General features: G+C 35.5%; 2 protein-coding genes across 7 annotated transcripts; both read left to right on the top strand.

The window, feature by feature from the left end:
* The first annotated feature begins 887 nt into the window (after positions 1 to 887).
* Positions 888 to 8,560, top strand: LOC148929826 (putative late blight resistance protein homolog R1A-4). Of its 6 annotated transcripts, none has more exons than XR_016128969.1 (4): positions 888 to 1,351; positions 4,985 to 7,250; positions 7,972 to 8,011; positions 8,241 to 8,560. XR_016128969.1 is itself a non-coding variant. In XM_089057300.1 (4 exons), exons 1-3 carry the CDS (start codon positions 938 to 940, stop codon positions 7,235 to 7,237), a joined length of 2,589 nt encoding a protein of 862 aa, XP_088913426.1. In that variant the 5' UTR covers positions 888 to 937; the 3' UTR covers positions 7,238 to 7,250; positions 8,241 to 8,560. The 6 variants fall into 6 exon arrangements, 3 of the variants coding, with proteins under 3 accessions (XP_088913426.1, XP_088913424.1, XP_088913425.1); XR_016128966.1 differs by having other exon boundaries at positions 8,112 to 8,560; XR_016128968.1 differs by having other exon boundaries at positions 7,972 to 8,046.
* A 4,577-nt stretch (positions 8,561 to 13,137) lies between these two features.
* On the top strand, positions 13,138 to 14,716 carry LOC125193131 (putative UDP-glucose flavonoid 3-O-glucosyltransferase 3). The gene has a single exon (XM_048090873.2). The coding sequence runs from the start codon at positions 13,160 to 13,162 to the stop codon at positions 14,591 to 14,593; it is 1,434 nt and encodes a 477-aa protein (XP_047946830.2). The 5' UTR covers positions 13,138 to 13,159; the 3' UTR covers positions 14,594 to 14,716.
* Positions 14,717 to 14,957: the final 241 nt, after the last annotated feature.

Genomic DNA, 14,957 nt, shown 5'->3' with positions numbered 1-14,957 from the left:
TATTAATCTCATAATATAATAATATTATACATATAAAAATAATCATATTGCACTACTTTCATGTCAAGAAAAAAATTCAGATTATTATAGATAAGATCTTTTTTAATTGTTTTAGTATTTATATATATATATATATATATAAAAACTCATATAAATAAAAAATTATGACTAACTTATATTTTGTTAGCATGTATACACATTACTATAATTTTCATTATATTTATTAGCATGTAAAAAATTTTACATAAGAAAATAAAAAATATAAAATGAAATAATTATATAATCTGAAAATATTATTATTTTATAAGAGAGATAGTCTTATACTCCTATATTATATTATGAGATGAATATACATATATAAATTGTACTACTCCTTCTGTCCTACAGCAGATGTCACACTTTTCTTTTTTAGTTTGTCCCGTAAAATATATCACATTTCTTCTTTTGGAAAAAATTCTTCTTATATTAATTATAAAATTATATACTCTCTTACTACTTAACACATAAAATAACATCTCCTAAAAGTTCCGTATCATCTCCCAAGTGTGACATCTACGGACGGAGGGAGTACTATGTTAACGTCAATTCATTATTTATATGATGAGTATTATTTCAATATTTAATATTATTCAACTTTCTATCAAATAATTAAATGGATGTATCCAAATTTAGCTATTAATTTGCTAAATTTATGTCAAAATGATGTGGCATTTCAATTGTGAAATAGTTAATGAAAGGATTATGAAATTTTTATTCAATCAATGAGCAGTATTATTGATTCTCTCACCTGTCCCGATTTTTTAAGGTGAGTGGACCATGTTATATTTATTTCCTATTTATAATTAATATTATAATAGAGATAACTCAGGTCATAAATATCAGGCACCCTTCGAACTTGTTCCCTGCGAGAAAGATCAGACAGAGAAAAAGAGCGAAAATGACGGATACGGCACTAAAGCTCATGCTGAGCAACCTGAGGGATTTCCTGCTCGACCACTGCCGCCTCATCGTTGAGTCAAAGAAGGAGCTCGAGAATCTTGAGATGGAGCTCCGCCACATCCAAGCCTTTCTCGAGCACTCTGTAGAGAAGCTAGGAAATGATGAGCCCACGAAATTGCTGCAAAAGAATATTCGAGATGTTGTTTATGAGGCCGAAGATTTTGTCGACTCCTTCATTGTTATGGCCATGGGGAAAAATTCAACCAATTCGTTCCGCCGATTATGGACACCATCTATCGATCTCCGCGCCCTTTGTGTGAAGGTGGAGGAAGTGAATCAGAATGTCCAGAAGGCCATGACTGACTTCGCCACCCTCAGCGTCGACGATGAAGACAACTACGACAAACTTGAGGTCACCTTTTCCCTCTTTTATTTGCCTCTCAAAATTTGTTTCTTTAGATATACATATTCAAGCTCTTTGCATTTAATTAATATTTACTACTTTGGAAAAATTTCACAGCTTTTCGCAGTTAGGTAGTATATATGGTTTACTTCAATTATATAACCAATACTGTCACAATAGAATAAACATTATATAGTCATTCTTGCTCCCCGTCCCTGCAGTTTGGTTACAGCATGTGTTTTAGTGCAAAATTGGTAAAGTAAGATAGATGTCGAGAGAAAAAGTAATTAAAGTATTGTTAGTGGTCCACTACATTAGAGAGGAAAAAGTTTTCAAAATTGGAAATGCATATTCTTATGGGACGGACTAAAAAGGAAAGAGTGCATATTCTTGTGAGACGGAGGGAGTATCAGTTTACCCCTTGCACAACATTGTGTGTATTGATCTCATTTTGGTAAACGTAAGCATGTTTTGGATACAAATCAATTCCACTTCAAACAAATGAGGGAAGGCGGAAACTCTATCACAAATCCATGCGGATTGATTTGATCCAATATATAGGTTTTCATCGTGCCCAAACATGATTTGATCCAATATATAGGACTACCTCCGTCCCCCAAAATTTGCTACACTTTGACCCGACACGGGTTTTAAGAAATGTAATGGAAAGTGAGTTGAAAAAGTTGGTGGGACGTGGGTCCTACTTTTAAAGTATTAGTTTTATAATAAAATGTGAGTAGGAATGAGTTAGTGGAATATGGGGTCCACTACCAAAAATGGTAAAAGTGAAGTGTATCAAATTTTCAGGGACGGACCGAAATAGTAAACTGCGTCAAATTTTCAGGGACAGAGGTAGTATATCATTGTGCCCTGTTTGAGTGAACTAATTTGAGGGGAGGTTTGTTGAATGACAAACTCATCCCACATCAGATGAGCAACAGAAAATTGAAAGCTACATATAAGAATTGTCGGGAGGTTTGTTGAATGATAAACTCATCCCACATCAGATGAGCGACAGAAAATTGAAAGCTACATATAAGTATTGTCGGGAGGTTTGTTGAATGACAAACTCACCTCACATCAGATGAGTGACAGAAAATTGAAAGCTACATATAAGTATTGTCGGGAGGTTTGTTGAATGACAAACTCAGCCCACATCAGATGAGTGACAGAAAATTGAAAGCTACATATAAGTATTGTCGGGAAGCTTTGTTGGATGACAAATCATCCCATATCAGATGAGTGGGAAAAGTTGGCAGCTACATATAATTGTGTTGTCGAGAGGTTTGTTGGGTGAAAAACTCATTCCACATCGGATGAGTGAAAAAAGTTTGGAAGTTACATATAATTGTTGTCAGAGAGAAGTTGGGGGTCAGAAAAAAGTTTGGAAGTTACATATAAAGTTTGGAAGCTACGTATATGAGTGAAAGAAGTTGGAAGTTACTCCCTCCGTTCCACAATAAGAGTTCTATTTTGCTATTTGGTCTGTCCCACAATAAAAGTCCTATGTCATTTTTACTATAAATGGTATGTAGGTCCCACATTTCACCAACTTATTCCACTCATATTTTATTATAAATTATTAATATTAGTCTTATGAGCTCCTCCTTCTGTAACCAATTAATTTTAAGATAAAATCCATGAATTTCTATTAGGAAGGCATATGAAGTGGGGGTCATGAAGGGGAGGAAAATTATGTGCTTCTAAATCATTTTATTTTTACTCAATAATTATTATGGGTAAATATGTCCTTTTGCTGTGTTCCTATTTGTTTTATTTAGAGGTTCTTGTATCAATGTATTTTGTGTTTCAATAAGTCTTTTTATAACCTTTTATTTTATTAAATTTTTATATCAATGTATTTTGATTTAAGAGATTCGTTAGTTATATCTTTATTTAATGTACTTCAAAATGTAAATATTTTTTGTATTATTTTTTTCTTATTTATTTTAAAATCATTTCATTTTCTATATTAACTGAAAAAATCATTGAAAAAATAAATAACATATAAGTTGATAGCAATATCAATAATTTTTTATTTTATAATGATTCTTGAGTCTATACTGCATTTGAATAAACTTCAAAATAAATTAAAGAAAAAAAATTAACACAAGAAATTTTAATTAAATTATGAAATCCGTTAAACTAAGATTCAATCCAACTAAAAATAAAAGTATAAAAAACATCTTTAATTAAAATTCATTAGTATAAGCACCTAATGAAACCAAATTGTAAAAAGACACAAGGAAACAAAACACATAGAAAGGAGGACCTAATGAACCAAATATTTGTAGAAGGATCAAAAGGAAAAAAAATAATTATATGTATTCTTTCATTTTTAGTATCTTTCACAAGAGCGTGCACTTTCTAATTTTCGAAAGTCTTTTTTTTCTAATAAATTGTAACTCATTCTCCACTAACAATACTTTAATAAGACCATGTTTGGTTGATGGAAAAATAAAGTTGGCAAGGAAAATGATTTATAGGACCTTTAAAATGTGTTTTGCATAGAATTAAGTAGCATGTAATTAATTATAAATGTGTTTTATCATAAAATACCGAATATAATTTCAACTAGTAACATTTTTGCTCATAAAATATACAGAATTGGAATTGTGATGGCTTCCTATATTTGTATGAGTTGCCCTATCCGTATTTACGAGTTATATAAGATACCATATTTGTTCTATCTAATGAGTTATATAAGATGCCATATTTGTTCTATATATTAGATACAGACTAATGAATGACTAAGTGGAGAGATGATCAAAATAAGTATGTGTTTAAATCCAGAAATGCAGTCCAAATCTTAGCCCTAGGATTAGATGATCTAATGGTCAATAATTAACCAAAAACACGGAAGGTCATATTTAAGTAGTTTTAGGTCATATTATAAGATTTGAATTTAATGTCATGTTAAGATCATTTTAGGTCATACTTGGTTAGTATGACCTAAAAATACACTGACCATGACCTAAAAATACACTGACCATGACCTAAAAATGCCCTACGCCTGATATTGTTCTGTGTTTCTGTATTTAAATCTAGTTTTCATAGATCAAAACCCTTAGTAAGTATCAACAAATTTCCCTATCCAAATTGTGTCAACTATACATATGGAAATTGATCGATCATCTAATTCTTTTTTTCTAAGGGTGGAAGTAGGAACCTATATAAACTAGTATATAAATTGATCTATATATGATTTGTTATTGTCACGAAAAGAAGCATTGTTTGATTTGATTTGAAGATGTTTAAATCCTCTTACTTTATCGTACTATACCTCTTATCAATGAAAACTAATCGTAATTCGGTCAATAGGGTCAAATTGCACTTTATAATTCAGGGGGGCAATGTTGTGTCGTAGAGTTTTAACAAACTTAGCCAGAATTTATTGAAATAAAGTTGGTCGTTTAACTATCTGTAACGTGATTTTCTAATTTGACATGCAAAATATTTGGAGCCACTCCATGAAAAGCCAAGTTCTAAATTACTCTCATATCTATGGACTCTTTTAGACTGCTCAAACAATTATTAAGTGCTTTTAAATTACACAAGTTGACTTGTAATTTCTTCCATTCAATATATCTATGCATTGAGATTCTTCCTGACTTGAAACTTTTGAATTATGTTCAACCTCAGCAAAAAAGACAGAAGAACGTGGTGGGTTTCAAAGATGTGGCAGAAGATCTAGTAGGGCGTCTAACTAAAGATACAGACTATTTTGATGTGGTTTCTTTGATTGGCATGAAGGGGATAGGAAAAACTACACTGGCTTGGAAGATATTCAATGATCCTAAAACAAGCTACAAATTCCCTGTCCGCGTATGGCTTCGTATTTCTAAAGAGTTATCACAGAAAGATATCTTTCTAGCAATTCTTGAAGAGTTCATCACTATAAATGAAAAAGTACGTCAAAAAGACAGCACGGAAATAGCCCGGGTGGTTGCTTCCTATCTCGACATAGCAAGTTTCCTAATTGTGTTTGATGATGTCAGAAACCAAGATGATTGGGAGAGGCTCTGCATTGCTTTGCCACATAACAACCCAAAGGGTAAAATCTTGATCACTAGTCGTAATGAGGGGGTTGGCGCACATGCTAGCCACCCAAGGCCTCCCACGAAGTTGCGTTTCTTTACTCAAGAAGAAAGCTGGGAGCTGCTCTGTTTGGAAGCACTCTGCAGGCTAGATTGCCCTCCAGAATTGGAAAATGCTGGGCAACAGATTGCAAGAAACTGTGGAGGACTTCCTCTTGCAATAGTAATCATAGGGGGCATCCTTGGCCCCAAATCTCGGGGCCAAGATATGATTGCAATGGGAAAAGCGTGGATAAAAGTATCCAAAGACATAAACGAATGTCTTACTGAGAATGAGAAAGACCTTGAAGATCGTATAAAGAGGTTTATATCTTTGAGTTATCATACGTTACCTAGCCACTTGCGTGAATGCTTTCTCTATTTGGGCATATTTCCTGAAGATTGTGAAATTTCAGCGTCAAAATTGATCCGTTTGTGGATTGCAGAAGGATTTATACAACATAAAAATTATTATAGCTTAGAAGAATGTGGAGAGAAGTATTTGGAGGATCTTGTGATTGCAAACTTAGTCCAAATTCAAAAGTTTAAACCCAATGGAAAGGTTAAAACATTGCGTATTCATGATGCAATGCGCAATTTTTGCATAGCTGAAGTTGAAAATGAGAATGAGAATGAGAACTTTCTCCAAGAAATCAAGTTTGACATAAAAGCAGGTTTCACACCTTCATTGTCAAACTTAGATAAGTATCGACGTCTCTCTATTCACTCCAATATTATGGATTTTTTTTCAGAAAAGCCTTCAGGTCAAGGTCATCGTGTTCGCTCATTTGTCTGCATTTCAAAAGATGAATGCACCTTGCCACGGAGAAATATTACAGACTTCCTCGCAGGTTCCAAATTGCTTAGGGTTTTAGATGTGAAACCAATCAGACTCTCCACAATTAGCAAGAACATGTACCGATTGGTTCATGCAAGGTACATTTCCATGTCTTTGGGTTCTTCAACTCTTCCTTCAAAGTTCATCCACCTTTCGTACACGCAAACTCTTATAGTTAACACGACATCTCATACTCTTGAAATCAAAGCGGATATTTTGAAATTGGTACATCTAAGGCATTTCAAGACGAATGCTTCAGCTATCTTGCCCAAGCCAAGTAAAGATGGAAAATGTGGGGCGCCAGAACTTCAAACGCTGGGCACAGTTTCAGTGGAGAGCTGCACAGCGGAACTTTTTGAACGGGCTTGCAATTTGAAGAATTTAGGCATACGGGGGCAACTAGCATTGTTTCTGGCAGGAAAGGTTGGATCTATTGATAGTGTGGGGAAAATGAAATATCTTGAACAACTTAAGCTTGTAAACGATGTACATCCAAGACCAGCTTCAGAGGGCCAACTGCGTTCCCTTCCTGGTCTTTATCAATTCCCATCTCAACTTAAGAGCCTCACACTACGTGCTACTTATCTCCATTGGAATTTCATGTCTACCCTCTCCTTGTTGGAGAATCTAAGAGTACTCAAGCTCAAAGATAAGGCCTTTATGGGGAATACTTGGAAGACAGATGATGGAGGTTTCCGGCGTCTTAAGTTCTTGCACATTGAAGACACGGATTTAACGGTTTGGAAGATTTCATCCCATCAATTCCCTAGCCTTAGAGCCCTTGTGCTCAAGAAATGTGACAAGCTTATTGGAATTCCAATTGAGCTGGCTGATGTAGCAAGCCTTCAAATGCTGGAGTTGCACTTTTGTAGATCTGCAACTACATCTGCCAAGAGAATTCGTGAGGTGAAGAGGAGGAGGATGAAGACAGAAGCCGAAGGGTCAACATTTAGACTCTCCATTTTCCCTGCCACTTATTGATCAATATTGACAGGTGACTTTTTTCTCCAACCCTCAACTCCTTAAAAAATCTTGGATAAATGTTAACTTTATCTAATATCAATTGCATTGTTCCGTAGTATACTTTGTAAAGAAATAGTAAGTACTAATCCCTTCGTCCCGGCTAAGATGACACATTCTTGGCCGGCATGGGATTTTAGGAGTTATTGGTTAAAGTGTTTAATTGGAGAGAGAAAATGTAAGTGTAAGTATTAAAATAGAGAGAGAAAGAAAGATGAATATTTTAATAATGTACTCCCTCCGTCCCAGCTAAGATGACACATTGCTTAAACGGCACGGGATTTTAGGAGTTATTGGTTAAAGTGTTTAATTGGAGAGAGATAAGGTGTGTGTAAGTATTAAAGTAGAGAGATAAAGAAAGATAGATGCTTTAATAGGAGTAAGAAAAAGTGGTTGAGTGTATTAATTGGAGAGAAAAAGTTAAAAAAAAGGAAATGTGTCATCTTAGTTGGGACAAACTAAAAAGGAAAACGTGTCATCTTAAACGGGACGGAGGGAGTATTAATTAGAGAGAGAAAGTTTCCAAAAAATGAAATGTGTCATCTTAGTTGAGACAAACTAAAAAGGAAAACGTGTCATCATAAGCGGGACGCAGGGAGTAGTTTTTTCATTAGTTGGAGTCTCATCACTGATACATGCTAGATGCTACACATGCTATGTTAAAATGATCTCATATATATGGAGTATATTGATAGGAATATCTGTTGCATATGGAGGGAACGAGTTTTCTAAGAGGTGAATCACATAATTGAGCTTTGCTCTTCGTCAATGTTAGTACTTTTTATCACCTCTAAGATAATTCTCTCCAATTCCTAACGAATCGTGATGTTTGCAGGGCCCATGCAAGACTAGGCTTGCTCGAGAGAACTACTTAGTTTTATCTGTTCAAATTACAAAATGTTGCACTTTTGATGGAATCTTCGCTTAATAATTTAATGTGTAGAATAACTTTGTATTGATTTAGGGGGGAGGCGTGAGAAGAACCCAACATCATAAGAGCCTCCCGATGACTCTACAGATGAAGCTATCGTTGGTCCTTCGCTCCATGCTCCACCACCTCGAATAAGGAGGCCTCCAATCCGTTTCCAAGACTAAGTAGGGAGTAGTTATTTTTAGTTAGTTATGTTTGTTTATCTAATGTAATAGAGTAGGAAGTCGAGCGTATTTACAAGCTCTATCTCGGGTTTTCTTTGTGGTTCTTTCCCGGGAGATAAGAGGTCGAACCACCCTATAAAAAGGGAACTTGTCAATGTATCAACCATGAATGATAAGATATTTCCCAAATTTGTTGTTTTCTCTTTATTTTCTCTCAAAAACTGACGAACTGTCCGACGGGGGAGACCTCCATGTGCAGCCTGAATTTGATCACCGAGCTCCCTCGCCATTGATCCTTGTCTCGATACAACCAATATCGTATCAAGGCGTCAGCCGAACCTTCCGGATGACCTAATTGTATGTTAGGATACACCAAGACTGCCCCCAGTGTAGAACTATGTTTGTTTTCAACACATCACATACTCCATGATTTAGTAGCTCTCTAGTTGAGTTGATACCTTAAAAAAGAGTTCATTAAGCATTGAAAATCATGACTCTCTCGTCCTTAAAAAGTATCTTGTCGTCCTCAAGGTGTAGATGGAATCCGCTGACTCCCATGACGGATGTTGACAAGGGTTTAACCCCTTATCCAGTAGGAAGATAGGAGAAAGTCGCAAGGAAATAATTAAGGTTTAACCCCTTATCCGGTAGGAAGATAGGAGAAAGTCGCAAGGAAATAATTAAGGTTTAACCCCTTATCCGGCAGGAAGATAGGAGAAAGTCACAGGGAAATCGAGCATCATTGATTGATCTAGAGAAACTAGGGTTTGAATGCAGAAAAATAAAGACAGTAAAAGATAAATACTTGTTTTTTCATTGATTGATTAATATAATAAACTCCACACACATATAATATGTGGGTATACAATGAAATCTTAGGAAAGTAAATCAATTAATATCCTAACAATATATTGAGAAGATATAGTAAATCAAATGACAACGATATGGTGGGAGGCTCGTATGATCAGATGTGGCGTCGGATTAAAAGACCAACAAACACGCCATTGAACTTGGGGAAGATCGTCGACCAGAATCATGCGAGATCAGACGCACAAACAAGAATCTCGAGTGGCCGACTATGATGAAAGGAGTCAGGCTAGTCGGTTTGACAGAAGGCGAGGGGTCAAAGAAAAGAGACATGAAACACGTCGTGGATGCTAATATTTGGCCATATTAAAATCCTAGTTTGCTCGAAATTATACATGCAAAAAGTTTTATCTATATTTCAAATTAGTACAAAAATTTTGAAGTTTACGTATATAATACAAAATGTTTACCTAATTTGATGCATTCCATCTGAATTACTACTAATATAAAGCCATGTGAACGGAGGGAAGTAGGTTATTATTTTTCGACGTTATATTGGGCCACTACCACTTGATTAGGACATAAAGTTAAGAATCAAGATTATTGCTTTTATACACCTAATTTTTTACTTTTAAAATGTTTTTTTTCCCTATTTATGTTCCACATATAATGTATTTAATGATCATAAAATTAAGATGATAGATCTTCCCCACCTAATCCAGTAGAATTCTAAAGCAGGATGCATTAATGTGGAAATATGGAGGCTGTTTCTCATGTCAAACAATGAATTAATGATGTGAAACAAACAATGAGTTGGACAATGTAAAGATTGAATTTTTGCAATTTTAAATCCAAAAGAGTGCATGATATCGTTAGACAAAATGTCTTATATTTTTCAAATACAAATCACCCGATGCAAAGATTTAAAACTATAAAATGATATTTAATTAGAAACTCTTCAATTATAAGGATCAATTAGTTATTAAGTTGGGGATTCAAATTACTAAGTGAAGTTAGTGGAGCGTGGTTTTTTTGAATTGAAACAAAAATACAGTTCCAAAATGGAAAAATAACTTGTAAGAAAAGAAAATTGATGATTAAAATGATTGAAAGGTAGTATGAATTATTATTTAAAATAGTACGTACAAATGATTTATTGGTGATAAAGAAAACTATCCAACCTACAAAATATATGAACTTTAAATTATGGAATAATATCCACTTCCACTATTTTGGCAAGTAAGCTCGAATTTCTGATCTTTGTTGCTATGTGTTTGAATGTTACCATTTCAAACTTGTTCAGATACTTCATCGACCCAATCTCTTCTGACAGGGGCTTTAAATGTGGACAAATTTCTAGTTGTTTGAGATCCCTCATCGCACCTTCACCAATTTGTATTTGTACTTTTCTAATTTTAGGCACCATAGTTGGGGCAGCTTCTCTAGTAGCAATCGAGGGAAATCATGCCTAGAGAGCAGCCCATCTAGTTCGATTTTACGAAGTTTTTTCAGAATACCTATCTCGTCCAAACATGACATGCTTCTAAAACGAAACCCTCTCAAGAAAAGGTGAAAAAGGAACCTTAACTTAGCCAGTGATGCACAAAGAGTTTTCTTACATCAGAGTTGTCATCAATTTCATCAATGCCTAATTTACGGAGACTAGTCGTCTCTAACCTTGCGAGGCCGATGGAATATTATTATTAATGAACTTTGAAGGTAGTATAAAACAATGGCCCATTGGCCAAAGGTTTGGGTGGTCTATAAAAACATAGGTAGATTTCCAAAATTTATTGATTTTATTTTGCCAAGACCTAAAAAGTGTATTTTGCGATAAATGTTAAGAGTAGAGAAGTCATGCACTACTATGTTGCGTAGAAATCCACTGAACCAATGGGCCTCTTGTAAAATGATCTTGTAACTAGTTTACATGGGGCCCAACAATACCAAGTATTGTAGGAAAGTTGGGCCTTACATAATTATGGAGCCCAAGTTGTGGGGTTTATGATAAGTCACTCACGGATTATGATAAGTCAGCCAGGATATGGTGAAGCTGCGTGCCACATAATTTGTAGTATAACTAAAATATCATTTATAATCTAGTGGGAGTGATTAATTGCTAACTTATTATTTAATTGCTAACTATAATTAATTTAAGGTCACATAATTTTAAAAAACGTGTGGTCTACAATTTGCCACGTATAATTTTCGCTTTTATTAATTAAATCGAAAAAAATTAAAAAAAACGTCAAATTAGGGTTTTGGATGAAAATGTCAATATAGTGTTTCGAAAATATCAACACAATACTTTGAGAATGTCAACACAAATTTAGGATTGACATTGTATATGTTTTATATTGACATATTATCTTAGCTGTATTGACATTAGCCTGTGTACGAAAAATATGAAAATTCTAGATTATTTTTTTCAAATTTTGACGTCGGAACATATGCATGTAGTATATCATTGGAATCCTTATAAAATTATCTTTAATTTGATATATGTTATATGAATTTAAAGTTTTAAGATTTCTTTTAAAAGTTAGTTATAACTAACTTGACATTAATACCCCTATTGATTTTTATTGGAATTAATCCTATAGCCTTATTGACGTTTTTTTTTTTTATCGTATTGACATTTTGTGGTTAATGATCTAGGCCTTTAATTTGAATATCTAATGGCTATTATTGAGTTGTAGTTAGCAATTAAGCATTGAGTTGGCAATATAACACTCATCTATAATCTAGTACTCTCTACATTGTCACTCTTTTCGGTCCGTCCCTAAATAATTGTCACATTTCATTTTTACCATAAATGGTAAGTAGGTTCTACATTCTACTAACTCACTTCACTTAGTATATATTTTATTATAAAACCAATATAAAAAAGTGGGTCTCATAATATTCCACTAACTTTTTCAATCAACTTTCTTTACACTTCTTAAAATCCGTGCCCGGTCAAAGAGTGACAATTAATCGAGAACGGAGGGAGTAATATACAAAATGTAGTCTAATATTTATATATTAAAACTAAAATACAAATTTAATGAGTACAATTTTTACAAAATAATGAAGCAATATTATGAGTAATTTCCGTAATCATAATAATAATAATAAGTTATTACTATTTAAGTTATAGATCATAATTTTCATATGTAAATCTGAAAATTAATAAAATACAACTATAAAGGTGTACAAGTATTTTTCACAGTCAATGATTCAATGTTATCCTTCTAATCCTAAACCAACAAATTCATTTACTAACATAAAATTAATCTTAATTCTCAACCACTCAAATTATGCACAATTTCAATAATGACAATTAACCCATATTTATGTTACAACTTTATGTAATTCCAACATAATAGACGCTTCCAAACCTCCCAATATTTCGTCAAGAGTTGACTTCCAATGGAATAGAAATAGCGCATTAATTTGCTAAAAAGTAAACATAATCTCAAATCTACAATCGTACTTTCGTAAGTAATTAAATAAATTAAATTAAATTAATTAAATATATATTTATATAAAAAAAATTTATATTGTGAGGAACAATATGGGCTGCTGTGCACTTGTGCACAGTAGAGGATCCCACCATGTTATTACATGTTTTTATTTGACGAATCAGAATAAAAAGTCCTTGATATTTCGAAATAACTTACATTTCATATAATATACTCCTCCGTTCATGATTAAATGTCTCATATTTGATATGCACGGAGTTTTAGAAATTATTTGATTTCGTACAGTAAAATGGGTAGAAAAGTTAGTGTAATGTTGATCTACTTTTATATTGAGATTTTATAATAAAATATGAGTTGGATAAGTCCGTAAAATATAAGTGAAGTGAGACATTTATTAGTGAACAAACGAAAAATGAAAAATAAGACATTTATTGGCGGAGATAGTTATCTAATTATATAAATGTAAAGCATATGCTCACTAGTCACTTCCATAGTGAACAAACCAAGTAGTGCAAAAATGGAAACCAAAAGAGCCGAACTGATCTTCATCCCATCTCCGGGGCTGAGCCACCTCGTCTCCACCGTGGAGACGGCCAAGCTCCTCCTCCACCACCACCCCCGCCTCGCCGCCACCGTCCTCCTCATCCCCAAACCCTCCGACGACGCCAAAACCGCCGCCTTCATCCAAAACACCTCCTCCCACTCCCACTCCTCCCGCCTCAAATTCATCAACCTCCCCAAAATCCCCCCAAAACAACCCCTCAATCACATCTTCTTCGACACCATCGACAGCCAAGCCTCCAACATCAGAGCCACCGTCTCCGATCTCATCAAACACTCCCCTAATTCCCAATTCGCCGGCCTCGTGCTCGACATTTTCTGCACCAAGTTCATCGACGTCGCCGCCGATTTCGGCCTCCCTTCCTACCTCTTCTTCACCGCCTCCGCCTCCACCCTCGGCCTCTTTCAATACCTCGTCGCGCTGAAATTCGACAAAAAAGAGGATCTGAGCCGGTTCAAAAACTCCGGCGATGAGATTCCGGTGCCGTTCTTCTCAGCTCCGGTGCCGGCGAGTGTTTTTCCGGCGGTTTTCTTCGATGAGAATTTGGGGCCGGATGTTTTCTTTGATCATATCAGGAGGATTTCGGAGGTGAAAGGGATCATGGTGAACACATTTTACGAGATGGAGAGTTACGCGATCGAGGCGCTTCTTTCCGATGAGAAGCTTCCGGATGTTTATCCGGTGGGCCCGGTTCTGGCCTCCGGCGAGCAGATTCTGCTTGCCGGAGACCTCAAGGAATGGCTGGATGATCAGCCGGAGAATTCGGTGGTTTTCTTGTGTTTTGGGACTATGGGGAGTTTGGATGGGGCCCAGGTGAGAGAAATCGCACTCGCCCTCGAAAAGAGCGAGTGTCGGTTTCTGTGGTCACTGAGGAAGTCAGAGTCAAAGAAAGGTCAAATGAAAGTCACGGCGGAGTACGACGATTTTGGGGAGGTGCTCCTGGAGGGGTTTTTGGATAGGACTATGGGGACCGGGAGGGTTATCGGGTGGGCCCCGCAGGTGGCGATACTGGCCCACCCTGCGGTTGGGGGATTCGTGTCGCACTGTGGGTGGAATTCGACTCTGGAGAGCGTGTGGTTTGGGGTGCCTATGGCTACTTTTCCGCTTTACGCGGAGCAGCAGCTGAATGCGTTTTTTCTGGTCAGGGAGCTGGGGGTGGCGGAGGCGATTAAGATAGACTATAAGATGGATTTCACGGGGGAGAGGCCGCCCGAGGCGGTGGGGTGGGAGGTGATCGAGGAGGCGATACGGCGGGTGATGGCGGCGGAGGGGGTGAGGGGGAAGGTGGAGGAGATGGGGAGGAAGGCTAGGGCGGCATTGGTGGAGGGTGGATCTTCTTACAATGCTCAAAGTCTTTTTGTTGAAGAGGTTATGAGAAATATTGGTTAGATTGTTAGTTTTGTTTAGTTTGATTTTCTTGGATGTGTTTCAAATTCTAGTGTGATGCAATCAATAAACTATGATTTGTTGTAAATGTTCAAGATTTCATCAATCATTGTTGTTTGGATTTTACTTTGGAATTATAATCTCATATGTCATTTAATAATAAACATATTAGTAGTAGTAGTATACAAGTAGAATGTTGTGATTCGTAAAATTATTTACTATTTGAATTTTGATTGATATACAATAAAAAAAGGTCTATAAAATTGTACTTTGATATTACTTCATATGATATTATATGATAAAGTTAAATTAAAGTGGACATGGGCCATGTCTACTTTGTGTTCATCAACATTCTGACAATTCTCAT

This window comes from Salvia hispanica, chromosome 4 (genome assembly GCF_029641045.1).
Source record: "Salvia hispanica isolate PSC_SH4W2 chromosome 4, Shi_PSC_v1, whole genome shotgun sequence".
NCBI classification, from domain to species: Eukaryota; Viridiplantae; Streptophyta; class Magnoliopsida; order Lamiales; family Lamiaceae; genus Salvia; species Salvia hispanica.
The sequence above is the reverse complement of the archived record's forward strand: the minus strand, read 5'-3'. Positions and strand labels throughout refer to the sequence as shown.

Coding starts and splice junctions, on each gene's coding strand:
- LOC148929826 (XM_089057298.1), top strand. CDS start 938: ATGACGGATACGGCACTAAAGCTCATGCTGAGCAACCTGAGGGATTTC. Junction 1,352..4,984: donor ACAACTACGACAAACTTGAG/GTCACCTTTTCC, acceptor GTTCAACCTCAG/CAAAAAAGACAGAAGAACGT.
- LOC125193131 (XM_048090873.2), top strand. CDS start 13,160: ATGGAAACCAAAAGAGCCGAACTGATCTTCATCCCATCTCCGGGGCTG.